Below are 20869 nucleotides of genomic sequence, written 5' to 3' on the forward strand. Positions count from 1 at the left end.
ATTAGAAAATTTTACAAGTGAGAAAACAAAAATAAACATACACAACAAAATTATATGATAAATGTGAAGAACGATTGAGTGATTGACAAAATTAAAAGGAAAATAAAATAATCACGTCAATTAGAATCACTTTAATCTTCTCTTTCTCTTTTTTTTTTTTTTGCTGGTAATCGATTTTAATATATTAAGGGTCCGTTTGACCTAACACCTTTTTTTCTTCTTTTTACTTAAAAGTAAGAAGTTAGACCAAACAACAATTTCTAAAAGTTACAGTAAAAAAACAGTTTCTATATTTTAGAAAAAATAATAATATATTATCAAATATATCTTTTAACCCTATTACTATAAAAAACAACAACTTTTAACTTTTTTCAAATCCTAAGTAATAGATATGATTTTTGCATTTTTTTTTATAATTTGGAACGGACAGAGTATTTCTAAGATCAAATGTTAAAATTAAGATACCACGAAAACAAGAATGCTCTTAAAATAAAAATAAAAAATAAAAAAAAGCTAAACCCCTAATCCCCTAAACCCTTCACATAGCACAATTCCTATTCGTCTTCGTTCGTTATTGATCTCTCGCTTCTCCTTCGCACTCTTCTTTGCTGTTTGTTCTCAATACTTCAGATTAAGCTTGTTAATCACAATTGCGGCGCCGTTTTTTACTTTTCAAAGCCGATACATTTTATCGTACCATGTTACATTTCATCTATGGCCAGGTTTAGATTACCTCGTACCAGTTTCTGTCGTGTTTCTTCCTTCTCCTCTATTTCCTTCAAACCCCATTTGCAAAATGACAACTTTTCTGATACAAAACAACAACTTACTTCATTGTGTTCCAAAGGGCACATAAAAGAAGCCTTCGAAAGCTTCATATTCAAGATATGGACAGAACCACGTTTGTTCTCAATTCTCATCCAATCATGTATTCGTACAAACTCTCTTTCTTTAGGAAAACAGCTTCATTCTTTGATTTTCACTTCTGGGTGTTCCTCAGACAAGTTTATTTCCAATCACATTCTTAATCTCTACTCAAAATTTGGTGAGCTTCATGCTGCTGTTAAACTGTTTGATCAAATGCCGAGGAGGAACATTATGTCGTGTAATATTATGATCAAGGCATATCTTGAAATGGGGAAGACTGAGAATGCCAAGATGTTGTTTGATGAAATGGCTGAGAGGAATGTTGCTACGTGGAATGCGATGGTTACTGGGTTGATCAAGTTTGGAGCAAATGAAGAGTCTTTGTTATTTTTTTCGAGGATGAATGGGCTGGGTTTTGTTCCGGATGAGTATTCATTTGGTAGTGTGCTTAGGGGATGTGCACATTTGAGAGCTTTGTTTGCAGGGCAACAAGTTCATGCTTATGTTGTGAAATGTGGGTTTGAGTTTAATTCGGTTGTTGGATGCTCTTTGGCTCATATGTATATGAAAGCTGGAAGCTTGCGTGACGGGGAGAGAATTATCAGATGGATGCCGAATTGTAATTTGGTTGCTTGGAATACACTTATGGCTGGGAAAGCTCAAAGTAGGTACTTTGAGGGAGTTCTGGATCATTACTGTATGATGAAAATGGCAGGATTTAGACCTGATAGGATTACTTTTGTGAGTGTTATCAGTTCATGTTCGGAGTTAGCCACCCTTTGTCAAGGGAAGCAGATTCACGCTGAAGCAATCAAAGCAGGAGCTAGTTCTGTAGTTTGTGTAATTAGTTCATTGGTTAGTATGTACTCTAAATGTGGAAGTTTGCAAGATTCCGTCAAAGCATTTTCTGAATGTGAAGAGCGAGATGTTGTATTATGGAGCTCAATGATTGCGGCTTATGGGTTTCATGGTCAAGGGGAAAAAGCCATCAAGCTATTCAATGATATGGAGCAGAAGAATTTGGCGGGAAATGAAGTTACGTTCTTGAGTTTGCTATATGCTTGTAGTCATTGTGGACTGAAGGATAAAGGGCTTGATTTCTTTGACATGATGGTAGAGAAGTATGGACTCGAGGCTAGACTAGAACACTATACTTGTGTGGTTGACCTACTAGGCAGGTCTGGTTGTTTAGACGAGGCAGAGACCATGATAAGATCCATGCCTGTAAGAGAAGATGCAATTATATGGAAAACATTATTATCTGCATGTAAACTCCACAAGAATGAAGAAATGGCAAAAAGGGTTGCTGAAGAAGTTCTTAGGATTGATCCTCAAGACTCAGCTTCATATGTTCTACTTGCTGGTATTCATGCTTCAGCCAATAGGTGGCAGAATGTTTCTGAGGTGAGGAGAGCCATGAAAGATAAGATGGTGAAGAAAGAGCCAGGCATAAGCTGGGTAGAAGTGAAGAATCAGGTTCACCAGTTCCATATGGGTGATGATTCCCACCCAAAGTCTGTGGAGATTAATCGGTATATGGAAGAATTAACTTCAGAAATGAAGATGCGGGGCTATGTGCCTGATATTAGCGCTGTCTTGCATGACATGGACAATGAGGAAAAAGAATACAACTTGACACACCACAGCGAGAAAATAGCTATTGCTTTTGCTTTAATGACCATCCCAAAAGGAGAGCCAATAAGAGTGATGAAAAACTTGCGGGTTTGTGGTGACTGTCATGTTGCAATCAAGTACATATCAGAGATTAAAAACAGAGAAATTATTGTGCGAGATTCAAGCAGGTTTCACCATTTCAAACATGGGGTATGTTCTTGTGGAGATTATTGGTAATTCTATTCCTTACTTTCCATCTTGGAACTCCTTCAAGATCTTGCAGCGCTTGCAAGTAAGATATACTATGATCAAGTTCTTGCTATGGCTCCACGGCTAATCAATTTCCTTCTCATTTATTGTTGTTGCCAAAATTTGGAAGAACTCGGTCCAGCAAAAATTTAAATGAACACTCAAAATTTGGAAGAACCTCGGATGTTTCCAAGAAGACTTGATCACTCTCACGAGCAAGGTGGGGATAGAGTACCTGCAATAACTTTGAGATCAAATCACTTATCGATACCCTCACTTTGTGTTCTCATATAACAGTTGAGTGAGAGGTTATTAGATAAATGCATAGGAAACATGTTAGTAGTGAGTGGTTGTATCCCTGTAATTAAATTACTACTGATAACTGGGCATGACCACCGAGAAACATACATGATGTGGACTCCACTCGGTTGTGACAAAACATTACTATATATAGTCAGTCTACCTTCCATGAAAGGGCAATTGTTGCAAAAACTAAAAAATGGATGAAGGACATGTTGATTGGAGATGGAATTCTTAATTCAGCCATATCAGGTATGCCTTCTTTTTTAGCTAATTTATTGTTCAAATTTTAATAATATTCATATGAATGTTAACTTGCTAGCTGTTCACCAAAGTAAGTTTATCTATTGAAGTATATGCTTCTGAATGTTATGTCTGCAAATTTGTGTAGATATACCAAACTATGAAAACAAATGGAAAAATCATTTTATACGATGAGAAAACAAGCACGATGTTGTTTATATAACTGGGGCTGGAAGGTTCTTCGATGACATTACATATTACTTGATACTAAAAGACTCGGCAAAAATATGGATTTAAAAAAAAGGAAGCTTAAGAGGGAGCAACTGGCAAGAAACTGATCTCAGTATCCTACTTTGAAAACTAGTTTTCCCTCTTACATGGTTGATTTGAACAAGCCGCTGCCATATGAATAACTCAAGTCGTTCACATTCACGCTATGCTTTTTATCGTTCTATTCCAGGTTTACTTAAACTTTTTACTCTATATTGAAATCCTTATTTTTGATATACCTGTAGAATTTGAAAATTTTTGGTAATCAACAAATATATGGCCTCAGAAAACTTAATGGTCGCTTCTCTTTTTTATTCCCTAACTTTGTCAACTTTTCTTGCTTCATTGATCAACTCGCATCTTAATTGCATGGCATGCGCCCAAGTTAAATGGCTGGTGTATCTTGTTCATATTGCAAATATCTGCATCCAGTCTATTTGAATATTTTCCTTTGGACTTGTCACTTTTCTGCTTAATTTTATGGAACATTTTCAGAATGCTAATTTATGGTTCTTTCCCTAATTTTCACATCAAATGTTTAAACATAAACAGTACAATAGTTGCATTTACACATTTGTTATTGGCATTACAGCCTTTCTTTAATCATGTTCTCAGTTGTTTACTTACTAGATATTCGACCCGTGCAACGCACGGGCAAGCATTTGTTATATATTTTAATTGGTAGTACCATGATAAATAATTAGGCATAATATTAAGATATCAAACATTGACCTAAAAATAATCGAATAATACGAAATAGTACAATAATAATGACATAGGTCAATCAATAATATAACACATGATTTTTAAAGTAGAACTTGAAACTCATACTAATCCAAATATAATAAAACAACACATGGTTCACACCATAATAAAACATCACATGGTTCTTAAAACATAAATAATTTCATATAATATCCCGATATCATTATAAATTAAACTAAATATAATATGACATTGTCATTAGATTAGAGGGATAATATTTATCTAATTAAATACAGCACTCAAGATTATATGATTAAATAATGACATAAGATTTTTTAAATATAACCAATTAGACAAATGTTAATTATTAACATAATACAACCATATAATAAGGAAAATATAAGAAAGGCTACATAAAATCATACAGCTCCAGTGCATTTTTTAGATATATAAAATTTGAAAATTAATATTAAATTTAATGGATACGCAAAATGGATACACAAAACATAGAGCGTATAATAAAGGCTGCATAAAATCTTACAGTCCCCGTGCGGTTTGTAGAGATATAGAATTTGAAAATTAATATTAAATTTAATGGATAAACAAAATGGATACACAAATCATAGAGCGTATAATAAAGAGTAAAGACTACATAAAATCTTACAGTCCCCGTGCATTTTTTAGAGATACGAAATTTGAAATTTATTTATGGTAAAACATATATCATATTACACGGTTACATTATGAACTTATAAATTTCATAAAAAATTAATGTAATATTGAATGGATAGACAAAAATGGATACACAAAACATAGAGCGTATAATAAAGTCTAAATAAAATCATACAGTCCCCGTGCATTTTTGAGAGATACGAAATTTGAAATTTATTTATGGTAAAAGATATATCATATTACACGGTTACATTATGAAATTATAAATTCAATTAAAAAATTAATGTAATGTTGAATGGATAGACAAAAATGGACACACAAAACATAGAGCGTAGGATAAAGTCTACATAAAATCATACAGCCCCCGTGCATTTTTGAGAGATACTAAATTTGAAATTTATTTATGGTAAAACATATATCATATTACACGGTTACATTATGAAATTATAAATTCAATTAAAAAATTAATGTAATCTTGAATGGATAGACAAAAATGGATACACAAAACATAGAGCGTATAATAATGTCTACATAAAATCATAAAGTCCCCGTGCATTTTTGAGAGATACGAAATTTGAAATTTATTTATGGTAAAACATATATTTATGTTTACACGGTTACATTATGAAATTATAAATTCAATTAAAAAATTAATGTAATCTTGAATGGATAGACAAAAATGGACTCACAAAACATAGAGCGTATAATAAAGTCTACATAAAATCATACAGCCCCCGTGCATTTTTGAGAGATACGAAATTTGAAATATATTTATGGTAAAACATATATCATATTACATGGTTACATTATGAAATTGTAAATTCAATTAAAAAATTAATGTAATCTTGAATGGATACACAAATGGATACACAAAACATAGAGCGTATGATAAAGTCTACATAAAATCATACAGTCCCCGTGCATTTTTGAGAGATACTAAATTTGAAATTTATTTATGGTAAAACATATGTCATATTACACGGTTACATTATGAAATTTTAAATTCAATTAAAAAATTAATGCAATCTTGAATGGATAGACAAAAATGGATACACAAAACATAGAGCGTATAATAATGTCTACATAAAATCATACAGTCCCCGTGCATTTTTGAGAGATACGAAATTTGAAATTTATTTATGGTAAAACATATATCATATTACATGGTTACATTATGAAATTATAAATTCAATTAAAAAATTAATGTAATCTTGAATGGATAGACAAATGGATACACAAAACATAGAGCGTATGATAAAGTCTACATAAAATCATACAGTCCCCGTGCATTTTTGAGAGATACTAAATTTGAAATTTATTTATGGTAAAACATATATCATATTACACGGTTACATTATGAAATTATAAATTCAATTAAAAAATTAATGTAATCTTGAATGGATAGACAAAAATGGATACACAAAACATAGAGCGTATAATAATGTCTACATAAAATCATACAGTCCCCGTGCATTTTTGAGAGATACGAAATTTGAAATTTATTTATGGTAAAAAATATATCTATGTTTACACGGTTACATTATGAAATTATAAATTCAATTAAAAAATTAATGTAATCTTGAATGGATAGACAAAATGGATACACAAAACATAGAGCATATGATAAAGTCTACATAAAATCATCCAGTCCCCGTGCATTTTTGAGAGATACGAAATTTCAAATTTATTTATGGTAAAACATATATCATATTACACAGTTACATTATGAAATTATAAATTTCATAAAAAATTAATGTAATCTTGAATGGATACACAAAACATAGAGCGTATGATAAAGTCTACATAAAATCATACAGTCCCCGTGAGTTAGATGAGATTGAACTATTTTATCATTAAAATTGGAATTCTTAAGTCGTGAATCGTTAATACATAGAAGTTAGAATTACTAAATTGTAGTTAGTCTAATTAAGTGAGAAATATTACTCCATTTCCTTGTGATATGAAATTCATGCTCTAATATTATTGGTAAATTTATGTTTGGTCCATTTTGTTTTTCCTCTCCATTTAGATGACGTATTTTGTAGTTACCCTTAAAATTTTGTTAGATAACTATCAACATTGTTCATAAGCTCATGTGGATATATGTTGCAAGTTTGAGTGAAGAGTAAATGTTATGTGATAAATATAAGTTGTTAGCAAAATGAAATCTCTTGAACCAAGAAAAATTTAATGAATGGAACCCAATATTAGGAGATTTCCGTTTACCTTCAAATTTATATTGTCATAAAATAACATTTGTATGATAATAATGAGAAACTAATGTCTTTTTTCAAAAATCAAAGCTTTTTCACATCTTTTTATACCAAGTTTTTGAAAAAATTATATATACAACACAAAACTAATATGTCTCTTGTTTTAATTCATTTTAATTCATTTGTTTTACACTACTTCACCTATTTAAAAAACTATGCCGTAATTTACATAAGTTTTTCAATGTGCAAGCACTTTGCTTTCATTTTTTTCACTAAAAGTATCCCCAAAAACATTGTAGGGAAAGCAACATATAAAAAGAGAAGTATGGAAAAAAAAAAAAACTTCTTTATCATTGAAAAATATTTGGATTTACATAATCATTAACTACTTTAGTTATGCTACAAATCATATCTAAAAAGATTACAAATAGATCACATGCCTAGAAAAGATTCAATGCCTAGTTCCCATACAATCTCTATCATGACAGTAGGAGTAACAATAGGCTAGTGGTATGCTCTTAATGTCCTCTATAGTTATAATTCTTGCACGTAGTAGTAATAATAAAATGAAATTAAGTAATGGAAAGGAAAATCAAAGAAATACTACACACTATAATAAAACTAAATATAATCCTCAAAATTATCTCATTGTTCTGTAACAATTTGTGTTGGCGCTATCTCCCTTTGTAACCTCCCTTCATCTTACCTCTTTCCTGCAACCATTCCACACTCATGTCAAAAATAGTTGATGACAAAATTATAATAGAAGACAATGAGCTGGTGATGATAAAACTAAAAGCAAAATCTTAGACTACCAAACACCCTTCAAAGTAAGGTATATGAGAGATTATACTACTCCCGATCAAATAGAAGCACATTTGATTCCTTTTCAATAAGCCTTACATGATTTAGCTTCTTCAAAATAAATAAAAAAATAAGCCTTACATCAAATAAATGGCAGATTCTTTGCAACCTTACAACATTCCACAAAATTTATCTTATAATCTTACATTGCGGTTGAAGCCTATAAACCTTCAATCAAGCATTATATACTAAAAAATGAATTATTCTATAACATTAAGCTTAAATACCATAAATTGGGTGAACCTCTATTCTATCAATAAAGTAAACTAAAAAATAAGATGCATCTTACTTACTTATGAGCATATGGAACAACCATTCAACTATTCTCTTGATCATCTTGTCATATCATATGGATGTAGGATTCTTTCATAAACCTTCAATCAAGCCATATACCCAACAATGAAACTAACAACTAAAATATCAATCAATATAGGAGAAAACATATAATCTCATAATAACAATAACAATATAAAATGTAATTGAAGCAACTTGCAATTATATCTCAAAGGACCTAAATTCAACATATGTTGTGAATCTGGATGCAAGCAAACATACTAATATTAATCACTACAAAACAATTGAATTGTTGACTTTGTTATTTTCCTTTTTTCTATGGCACAACAAAGACACATGTGAAGCAAATTCATCCACTAATTTCAAATATCACAGTCACAATGTGAAGCACCATGTAAACAAAAAGTAACATATTTACTTTTTAAGACATAAAACTTACAAAATGGATGATAGAGACAAACAAAAGTAACAACAAATTCTAGGTAAGTAGTTTATTTAGCTTCTAATGATAGCTTACCAATAAGCATGTGGTGGATAGAATGGTGAAGGCATGAAAGGCCTCCTTGCTCGTAAACCAACAGGTCTTCTTCCAAAATAATGCTTCAATCCAGGCACATTTGTACATTTCGCAGACACCTAAAGGAAAAACCATAATTCAAGTAAAAATGAATGTAAACATGGAGTGATTAATTGAATTTACACAAATAATCAGATAAAAATACATTCAGTGTTGTCATTTAAATACAAAATAAAAAAAAAAAGAAATAAAACTGATTGTGTTCAACAATAAAAGCAAGAACAGGGAAAAAAATTTATATAGATCTCACCTGATTGTGTTCAAGACATTAATCAACCAAAGTGAGGATGGAAATGCACCCCATCTCACCTATTATTGGAGATGGAGGAGGCAAAAAAAACAGAAAAGAGGGAGAATCCTTATAATATATGCAAATTAAAATGATCTGACCTTGCCAATTTTTTTTGTTTGTGTTGGGAATTAAACTGGGCTTACGAAAAATATGGCTCATTACAACATTACACGATAACAATTGTTTCTCAATGGTCAATTCAAAAAATTGTCCAAAAGAGGAATCACAAAGGAAGAAAAAGAGGAGTCACAAAGGTAAGCATTGTTTTTTAAACTTCGGAGGGATTTTTGAAATTTGAATTTTGAAAACATTTGTCACAACTTGTAGAATAGGATTGCAAAGTAACAGCTTTTGGTTTTTCACCAAAATGGGATGGTCAAGATGCACAAAGAAAAGAAGAAAAGCAGAGTTGAAAGTGACACAACACTGTGTGTTCAGCTTTGCCAAAATTTTTTGTTTGACTGTGAAAGAATTACCAAAAGTAGGAGTTCAAGGTCAAAATGTGAAGTCTGCCAAAAAAATACATCCTTTCATTCAATATCATTAAAACAGGTGTTTTGGTCGTTAAAAATTAGAGCTTCAAATTAGCACAACACTACTTAGTGTTATTAAAAGCATTATGTTTCAACACACAAACCAATTAACTCATTCAAGTATTGTTCTAACCAATCAACCAATGAAAGTATTGATGAAAAATATCTTATGCAACTTCTTTTACATGTGATAGAAATAAACTTTGCATCATCATAATCAAAATTCCTAGAAATCTAAGGATTAAAGTTTTCATAAATCTTTATCCTATAATTAATCATAAAGTAAAAAAAAAAGTATGCAACTAAAGTAAAATTGTAAAATTGACCAGGAAAAAATAAAAAAATTCCAAAAATAATCATATTTTTTCATATTCATTACACTAATTCAAGCAAATCTAATTCATATAAATATAGTTTCATAAAAAACTAATCCATGGAAATTCATAAACTTGACCCCTCAATTTGATAGTCTTCATCCCCTCAATTCAAATAAGATATTTCGAAATAAACAGGAAGGAACGAAAAAACCTTGAGAAAAGATGAAGCAAATTCTCATCACGTTAGAAAGAAAATGGATAGTTGTTTTGATTGTTAACATGGCATACCTTTATTTATCCTCAATTTGATGAACAGCAAGAACCTCTGATTGCACATGAAAACAAAAAAATAAAGCAAAGATCTAAGTAGAGCAGGAAGCAACATCATTACAAATTGAAGGAATAAAATATAATGATATGAAATACGAAAATGAATGAAACACAATAATGAGAAACATCTTTTTTCATAATCCAAAGCTGGTTGACGAGAAATTCTTAGGTGAGTCATCACCTAAGCATTAATGATTAGGCACAACCAATAAAATTTTTACAACTCATTAATATATTAAATAATTAATAGAGTATTACTAAAATCAAATCTAAACCAATTCTAGAAAATAAGGAAATAATTAATAGAGTTCGTAACCTGCTAGTATTGGTGCTTTTTTAGTGAATTTAGCGTTTTTTGTGCCCATTTCACTTTAAATAAATTTATCTATTTTTCTTGACAAAAACTCTTAATAAAAAATTTGTCTGTCTACATATTTTTTTCATGAGCTTATAGTTTTTTTACTAGATAAATGCACGTATTTTGATAAACTAATTCAATTTGCTTATAATTTATTATTTTTCTTCCAAAATGCTTACTTGAAAAAATTAAATATTAATTCAATATATTTCTTTTTTATGTTATTTCATATTTATAAATTAATTCAACTGTTAATTTTACCAAATACTGCAAAATGAATCAACTAGCTTATATATATAGATTATAAGGTATTTTCTATAAGTTCATCCGTTATAAGCTAACTTATGGAAATAATCCGCTATTTTTATCAAATTGAATCACAATAATTTGAATAGCCCTTAAATTTCCAAAAAATAAAGACTAAAAAAAAATATAGCTTTTCTCTTCTTATTTTTCCTTGTTGGTGGTGAAAACAACACATACAAATTGGGAGGGAATAGCCATAGCCACCACATTCAAATTGAAGAGATCGTAGAAGTTTCAATTGGTTTACCAGAAAAATAAAAAATAGAAGTTTGAATTAATCTGGCGCAAAAAAAAAAACTTTTTGATTTAATGATTTTATTTATTTTTTATTCTTCCTATTTTCCAGATTTGGTCTAGATTTGATTTTATTAATACTCTCTTAATTATTTTTAATTATATAATATATTAATGAGTTGTAAAAATTTTATTGGTTGTGCTTAAACATTAATGCTTAGGTGAGGACTCACCTAAGAATTTCTCGCTGGTTGACATTTTTTTATACCAGATTTTTCTTTTCATGTAAATATGAGAGATTGAGAGTTCTTAATTTTTCTTAGGCTTATAAATATCAGAACAATAAAACTAACATCAACTAAAACTGTCACAAAGCACACCATCAAACCAAAACACCATAAAAAAAATCATTAACAATAATAATATCACTTGAACTGATTCCTGCTATGTGTCCTTGCTAATAGCAGATCCGACGGTGTTTCCTTCTTGATGGCGGTTCCTTCCATTGCAGCTTCAATTGATTTTCTTTGTATTCAAAATCACTGTTAGTTGTCTTTTGCCGAAAAAAGAGAATGGAATAAAATTAGGGATTGGTAAATGGCTAATTGATTTTATTTTGTATGCATTGATATATAATAAAGTGGTTGCCATCAAGAACAACTAATTAAAGTGGTTGCCACTTAAGTAAAATAAGTAACAACTAATTGATAGGATATTTTATATTAGTTGTTAATTTGAAATCAAATTAAAAAGAGGTTGTTATCAATTGAGAAAAATTAGGAACTGAGGTTATCCAACAATCAAAAACTTATTTACAAAAAAAAAAAAAAAAAAACCCAGTAACTACAAACTTTGCTGCAAGGTCAAAGTGAAAATTGCATAAACATGTGTCTTTAGATACATGAAAGGAAGAAATCTCAATTTGAACATGCATTTAATTAGTCATGAAATCCAAAGCCAAAATAATAATAATAATAATTTCAACAAAAACACAAATAATCAAAACTCATGAAATCCAAGGAAAGTTTTTTTTTTTTTTTACACAGAAATCCAAATTAGGAAATTAGAAAACAATAAAGCAAATATTGAATGAAATTAGAAAACAAATTAGGAACACCAATTAAAGCAAATATTGAAATCAATAGAGTTAGAAAAACAATCATTATTATAGTAAAATATTTAAACATTAGATTTAGAAAATCAAAAGACCTACCTTGTTTTTTGAGAAGCCCTTTGAACATTCCTTCATGAAAATCCAAAGATCACCAAAGTTACTTCAATACATAGCCGCTTCAATTGATATTTTGCTTGAAATCAAAATTAAAGTTACTCCATGTATCTAAGTGAAAACAGAAAAATAGAATCAAAATTCATTTGAAACAACAATAACAGAAACAAAAAAAAATATTTAGATATCTCTCACCTGATTGACGTGATTAATTTGTTAGGGTTTCAGACCAATTTTTTGCCTCTAATTCAGAATTGAAAAAAACGATAAAGAGGGTTAGAAATACAATTGAAGAAAATTAGGGATTTAAAAAATGAAAGAACCAGATATTAAGAGTGTTACCAGAAAAACAATGGTTGTCGGCATTTTTGGTTTCATATTAAAGGATGAGATGGTGGTGTGCCGATTTGATACGGAGGAAGATTACCAGCTTTGTTGTTGTGCGTGAGTTGTTGTTATGAGAGAGATGGGGGATGAAAAAAAAAAAGAGAGAGAATCTTGTATATGCAATGGAAGAAAGAAAGGATGAGTCACAAAGATAAAGATTGTATTGAAGTTTTTGAATTTGAAATTTGAAAACATGCTTTTGGTTTTTTCACCAAAATGGGTTAGTGAAGAAGGAAAAAGAAAAGAGACAGAGAAAGCAACGTGGGAAGAGAAATGAAAGTGACACTACTTGCTAGCTCATTTTGTTTTTTTCGTTCGTTTTGGGCCTAAATGCAACAGGCCTTGCATTTTCGACCCAATTTTGTGGCCCTTTGATCATTTCTTCACACTTTTTTTTTTTCCCTCCATCAACAATTTTGAAAACATTGCCTAAATTAGGATAAATTTTTGTCTAAACATGAAAGCTCAGATCCTATGTGGACAACCTTAGAGGTTGACACCTATTTTTTTTTGCTAATAGTTGATTTACCCTTGTGTAGTTGTAGAGATTATTGTCATAACAGTTACTTCAGTTTATCATGATTGTCCTTATACTAATATTCTTAAGAGGGTAAAACAATCTTGGAGAAATATTAAACTATCACATTTATAATTTGACCTTGTAGTCCTAATCAATAATGTGCATCATTATTATCATTAGGAGTTATCAAAGCTGCACTTAACACTTAGTGGACTGTTTCATGTCACGTGTGCCATGGCATCCTTTATACACTATGTCCATGTGACTAGTGTGCGATATCTGACCTAAAGTAAGTACCATAAGGGCATGGAAATCTAAAAAGTATTGTCCACTTCAATTTATAGTTGTAACTTGTAACTGACTAACTGTCCTTCACTGCTTTCTCACTCAAATTTGCTTTTCCTCCATCTACAGCAACTAATATTCATAAGGGCTTTTTTTAATTTTATTATTTATTTAAATCTACACTCAACTTATGCATTGCCTTTTTGAAGATGCTTAGAGGAGTTCTTAGACATTGTTTAAGAAAATTATAAGATGCAGTGCAGGCACTTCCATTATCTCAATTTAAGCACTCATCCCAACACCATTTTTCAAATATCAGGTCATGCTAACTAGTGTCCCTTTCTTTAAGATAAAATGAAAATATAGTATTACCAAACAAAAATACTCAATAATAATGTGTTCAAATCAATGTTTTAAGAACCGGACCGGACCGGCTGGTTCGACCGGTTTGACCATGAACCGGACACAGCACCGGTCCGGAAGAAAGGCCAAAACCGGTAGTCAGTGAAACCGGTAAAAAACCATTATGAACCGGAGTGAACCGGTGGGAACCGTCGAAACCGGTGAACCGGTCACGGTTCTAGAAAACCGGCCGGGAAACGCTAAACATGGAAGCGAAACATTTTCTATATTTTTTTTTTATTTTATTTCAGTTTCAAACAAATGCTTACTTTTTTTTCATTTTTTCCATCTTTATTAAGTATTAACTTTTCCTGTGTAAAAAAATGTACCGTTAACTTTTCCATTTTCTTCCAAGTTTTTCATGAACAAAGAGGGAAGTTTATTTATGGAACACAAGGAATGATGACGGAGAAGAAGAAGAAGAAATCAGAGGTACACAAGAAACAACAAAACAATAACAATGGCATGTAAAAACACAGACATGAAGAGAGAACAGGGGAGGCGGCTGTGCTGTGCATCTATTTTAGTTTTTTAGGGTTTGTGTTACTAGTGTGTTATAAACTGGTTTACTGACTTTTAAAAAAAAAACAGAAAACGAATTTTTTCTAAAATTGGCAACGAAACAAATTATTGGCTGAGTCGCGTACTAGGTCGCTTTCTTTAAGACGTTTCGCGGTACTACTCGAAGAAGTGCACTGTAGTATATCAACCGCGAAGTCCCCAGGATAAAACAGCCGTTTTTCAAATAAATACCGATAAACTACTGCACTGTAGTATCGGCCAGAATAACACCAAATATGGTACGAAATTTCGAACCACACTAATTGATATACGAATATCAATTCTACGGCAACAACCGTTCAAATATTGAAACAACAAAATAATTTTTGAAGAAAAAAATAGAGAGTAAGAAAGAAGCAGTTTTCTCAGAATGCAGAGAAAAAGAAGTGAGTTTAAACTGAAGAAATGAAGTGGTATTTATATATAGGCAAGTAGGGAGCTGAAATCAGAGGATTTTCAGGAGCTGAAATTGCTAAGTCAAACGAAAAAACGTGGGCAAAAGAATAGGCCACGTATTTAACATGTGTGAATTAAGGGACACGCATTAAAAGAAATTTAAATTCAAAAATTTCTTTTTCTTAGTATTAAAAAATTAATATATCACCCAAGCCCGTCCCGAACCGAGCTGAGCCGGCCGGACGGCGGCGCGCGTGTGTGATATTCGACATTGTGTGCGGTCTCCCTTTCTTACAAAAGTGGTATATAAACACTACCAAGTAGTGTGATCTTTCCAATGCGGGACTCAAAGAGTCTTTTTTCAATTCACACTATACATGGTTCTTACACTTGTGTTTATTTCAATACCAAGTTTCCTCCAAATTCTTCATCATGTTCCAACAGTGTTATATATATATATATATATATATATAAGTAAATTTGGGCTTTAGAAGTTTGATTTTTAAAAAAGACCAATGTGATTTATTTTTTTTAAGGAAAAAATCTTTAGATTTCCATATATAAAACAAGTACAAGATTTTTTATTTTTATTTTTTTATAGTAAAATAAGTTCAGACTTCAAAATTATATGAACGGTTTAATAACAATTGAACCGATCCGACCGGTTGAACCTTAAACTGGAGGTTAACGGTTCGACCTTCTGTCCGGTTGTTAAAAAATTGGTTCAAATTAATCATTAACACCATTCAACTTTTTGGCTGCACATGTGTGTGAATGATAAACCGATCATAGAAGAGGTAGGTTGCGCTTGGCCCTACTATGGAGAAATAAAATAATATTAACTGAATCTAGGACTCAAAAGCTACTTGATCAGGGCCCTGGAATGGATCAGTAGGTTTCATGCAAGAAAATATATAAAAGAAGGTTTGAAGGTGATAGTTAAGATGGTGAGTAGGACCCGTAGGCCATAGTACTTTGTTGATTTTTATTATAAGTGCTTCTTCCTTTTTACACATATACTGTTAAGAAAGAAAAAAAAGTAGCTGATGAATTTAATATATTATTTTATCTAGATTCTTCTAAAATATCATTTGCAGTATATTGGGATGAATTGAGTAGAGATTAATCTCTCGGGTCAGAATTATTATTAAAACTATTGAATGTACACACAGCATTGCAGCATGGGAAAGCACAGGGGTGTATGCCAACCTGCTGTCACGGTTGCAGCACAGAGTACCACTGTCAAGGAAGTGATCTTTGATATTTGCTGTCATGAAGAGAAAGACGTGTCTGGGAAAATTGCTATGTTGATATGGGTTATATGGAGTAATAGAAATAATTGGGTATAGAATGGAGAGAAGGAAATAGCACAGCAACTTGGTAACAAAGCCTTGCGGTTATGGGAGGAATGGCTAGCTGCTCAAATTATGCGAAATCGAGCTACACAAATTCTGCCACGGAACAGCAGCAGACGCAGTGGCATAAACCGAATTTTGGTTGGTTTAAATGTAATGTTGACGCGGGATTTCACAATGTGGAAGGAAAGACAAGCTCGGGGTTGTGCGTTCGTGATCATGATGGTCGGTTTGTAGTGGCAGGTACCTCGTGGACGTATAGGCCTCTCAAATGTCATTTTTGAAACCGACTCCATAAGTATTGTGGATGCAATCCATCATCGACTCATTCACTCAATGATATTTCTGAATTTAGTTCTTTAATTGTAATGATTAATAATGTATTGTACTTGTTCAAAAAAAATAAAATAATGTATTGTTAGCTTATGCGATAGAGTAATAATTTTTGTATGAACGAGGCAGTGCAGTCATTATATTATTTCTGTGTGCATTGACTGATTAGTGCTATGCAATATGCTTTTGTCATACCATGTGCCATTCTCTATATTCTTTGTACCCTCCTGCTTATTTTATTGCATTGCATTACTGATTTACTGATTATTCTTTTCATATGATGATAAATAATGTTAATAATTACCGTTATACATTATGCTCCTGGTAGAAAAACAGACTCAAAAGAATCAAATTAGGAAAGAAAACAAAAGGACTCAAATTTACAAAACATATGGGCAAGGGTTTTTATTTTTATTTTATATAATTATAATGAGAAGGGTTTGAATGAAGAAAAATCTTAGAGCATATGGGGCTAAGATAGTTGTACATTTTAAATAGCATTATTTTTTTTAATTAACCTTCTAATTCTCGAGAGAAGGGGTCCTGGTAATTTAGAGTTCAGTTTCGAGGTAAGTAAACTCTGATCAAGAATTGTTCTCATCAGGAATCGAGCTCGGATTCACCTGAACGATTCGTCCAAGAAAAGCTTATTAACCACTTGAGTTCAATGTATCGGTTAAAATAACATTACTTTGTTTGAAAACTATAATGTCTTTATTGCATTTGTTAACAAGACCATAGATTATTTTCCTAAAGTTTATGAAGGCATGCATACAGTAATTTAACAGCTTGTGTTCTGTTCCAAATTAGTGATGCAAGGATTTGAATCACACACCAAAGAGCCATGCATGCTTTTTTTTTTAAGGGGGAAATTTTCTCACCCCAAAATTACTTCAAACTTCCACATTCAAATATATTATTCTCAATAATCAAGTGTTTTTGTGTCATACATTATCAAAATTATATGTAATATATTTTACAAATGTATAGGGGTTAAAATTGTCCCTTTATCTACAATGAACCGATCAAATTTTATGAAATTTAAATCTCTTAAATAAGTTGAAAGAATTTACTCAATTTTTTGCTATAAAAAAATTCAATTGAAAAAATAAAATTCACCTTATTTTTCCAAAAAAAATCATTAAAAAATAGTCATCATTAAATAATAAAATCTTTGTACCTCTAACATAATAATTACAAAAAAAAAATGGTCCCCTCTATCATAAACTCCTCAACCTTACCTTGGGTAGAATCTATTCTCATCACCACAATCTATCTAATCTATTTAGTGTATGTTTGGTTTCAATTCTGGAGCATCCAGAATTGATTCTGGACGTGTAGAATTGATTCTGACTTGTTTGGTTTCTCAAAAGTAGAATTGATTCTGCCTCCAGAATTGATTCTACTTGAAGCTAGAAATCGTAGCTTCTGATTCTAGAATTGATTTTTACACTCAAATTTTTTGTTCAACTCACTTTTTCATGAATATATCCAAACATAAACCACTTCAGCTTAAAATCAATTTTGGCCAGAATCAATTTTACAGAATCAATTCTGCCAAAATCAATTCTCTCCGCCGCAGAACCAAACACACGCTTAATACTCCAAACATGTTATTCAAATTATACTAAATCACATTCTCTCTTTTGAAAATGAAATACGGAAATGAACCAATAAAGGTAAAAACAGAAACCGGACATGACATACTCCTGTTCTGTTCTGTTCTGTGCTATGCCGTCACTTGGTAAGGTTGGGGCCATCATTAATATCTTTATAAAATCAAATGTTACCATTTTTACTATAACAAAATCAAATATCACTTGATTTCATCTATACATATTTAATTCTATGCTAATTATAGTGCTCACATGGCTGATCTAGATTTCAGTCAAGCCAACTTTTATAAATATGTTCCCAATATTAATTATTAGTATCTTTGTTGCTTTTCTCTGAGATCTATCAAAAGATTTGCATTAATATATGGAGAAATGTTATCAAAAGATTTGTATTCGTATTCGTATTTTATTTTATGTGAGTGATACAATGGACTCATTTTTTCTTTTTTATTAATTATTAACTTTTGGTTTTCAAGAAAATTGTTTATAATCAAAAAAATTGTTCTTATTTTTATAAGTGGTTGTCGATTAATATTTAAAATTATAGATCAAGATATTTGACTCAAATGATTAATGAGGTCTCTTTAGAACGAATCGGTCGGAAGAATCCGAATTCGATTCTCAATTAGAATAATTATTAGTTAAGCTTTACTTACCTCGCGGCTGAACTCTGGAAAAAAAAAAGATGATCGACAATATGTAAAATTCATAATCTATTTCTTTCTTTACAGCTAAAACAGTGACATGATTGATGAAAGTTTGATGCGAGTTTCATTTTTATTTTTCGTTATTTTAATCAAACCAATCTTAATTAAGTTATCATCTCAATCGTAAGAATAAAAATGACTATTAATTTATACTTCAAAATAGTGAAGTATTTAGTAAAAAAAAACAACAGAGAAATATTATCATTTAAATTTTAAATATTTTTAAAATACTAATTTACATTGAGCCACTTATAAATATTAAAATTTATATGTAGACATTCCTTACATTTTTTCCTATATAAATACTAAGTAACCTTTACATAGTCACATGCATACTATTGATTGAAGCTACTTACACTACTCAACAAAATATGTGGCCAATGGGTTGTGAAAAGAAAACTTCTCCCATTTCCACAACCATGAAGATGAAAGAAGAATCTTCCACCACCATGGAAACCAAATCTGTTGAAGCTACAAAATCAACAATATGTTGTTGTTTGGTGACAAAACTTATGAAAAAACTGAAGAGATCACGTAGCCGCATTAGACAAGGTTCGTTTCAATGTCACTATGACCCTTTAAGCTATTCATTGAATTTTGACACAAGTGATTGTGGAAGCTTATTGGATGAAGATTACTATTATAAGTTTTGTGCTTTTTCTTCAAGGTTTGTGGCAAATCCAACAACTTCATGTCCTGTTCTTCAAGTAGCTGCAGGGAAATCTCAATAGTAATTTATTAATTAATTAGAATAATTAAGTGGTATGTAGCTAGTTAGTATTGATTTTTTTTAAGTTTAGGAGAGTTGAGTCTTAGAAGCTCGTTAATGTCCTAGAAAACCTTGAGGCTTAGAAAGAACTTCCTTTTCCAAATGACTTAAGATCATTCATTGGTATGTAATATGTATCATTCACAAGATGAATTAAAATCATCAGGTTGTTGTTAATTTTACTAAAATAAATATATATTGCAATATTTTCTTTCTAGTAACGTTTATTAGTGAGTTAATTTTTCTTCCTTGACCAATTCTTTTTTCTATATTTGCCATCAATTAATAGTAGATAGAATTTCACATTTTAAAATGAATAAGTAGAATAATGGATATTAAAGAACTTCCTTTTTCCTTTTTTTTTTTTTGTGGAATAAATTATGCTCATATGAATTACTTGTAAGGTGTAAGATGACAAGTGTTTTAACAATATTGTATTAAATACTCCATAAAAATAGATTTTCTCTTAAAAATTAAAATAGACAATTTGTTAAAGTATTAGCTAGTTATATAAATTTGTATACAAAAGTTGCCTTTTTTTTTTAACTCCTTAAACAATATTTTAATGACACTTGCTAATATTTAATGAATTACTATAGTAGTACTTTTATCAATTTGCATTGACATTAATGTCGTCAACACTGAAGATGGGCATGTTACTTAGTTAATTAATGATTATTCTTTTAACATTATATATGGAACAATGTTTACTCATGGTCAGAGAAAAAGTAGAACATGATCTAGGACTCATGCACTTTTTTAATGGATCCTACTATAAATTAGTACTGTTAAAATATTAGTTAAAAAATTTAAAAGAAAGTAATTTTTTAATCATTTTTATATTTTTAGAAAGTAAATTATACAAATTTTTATGATATTTAGTTTTTTAACTAATGTCCTTGGAAAACTAGTTAGTATTTTTCTTTTTTTAATTTTTTCAAACGTATTAAAATAAATGTATAAATGAAAGACAAGAATGATATATATCTTTTTACAATAGTAAATTTAATAAGTATTGATGTACGTATTTTCGATTACCATAGTGAAAAATAGTGAATTAAGAACAATGTAA

At 30.5% G+C, this 20869-nt stretch overlaps 1 protein-coding gene across 2 annotated transcripts; it reads left to right on the top strand.

Annotated features, from left to right (window-relative positions):
- Positions 1 to 445: 445 nt before the first annotated feature.
- On the top strand, positions 446 to 16896 carry LOC123918755 (pentatricopeptide repeat-containing protein At2g41080). 2 transcript variants are annotated; one of them, XM_045970902.1, is made up of 3 exons: positions 506 to 3282; positions 3422 to 3733; positions 16190 to 16896. In XM_045970902.1, exon 1 carries the CDS (start codon positions 715 to 717, stop codon positions 2716 to 2718), a length of 2004 nt encoding a protein of 667 aa, XP_045826858.1. In that variant the 5' UTR covers positions 506 to 714; the 3' UTR covers positions 2719 to 3282; positions 3422 to 3733; positions 16190 to 16896. The 2 variants fall into 2 exon arrangements, with proteins under 2 accessions (XP_045826859.1, XP_045826858.1); XM_045970903.1 differs by lacking the exon at positions 16190 to 16896 and having other exon boundaries at positions 446 to 3282; positions 3422 to 4145.
- Positions 16897 to 20869: the final 3973 nt, after the last annotated feature.

This window comes from Trifolium pratense, linkage group LG3 (assembly GCF_020283565.1).
Source record: "Trifolium pratense cultivar HEN17-A07 linkage group LG3, ARS_RC_1.1, whole genome shotgun sequence".
Classification (NCBI taxonomy): domain Eukaryota; kingdom Viridiplantae; phylum Streptophyta; class Magnoliopsida; order Fabales; family Fabaceae; genus Trifolium; species Trifolium pratense.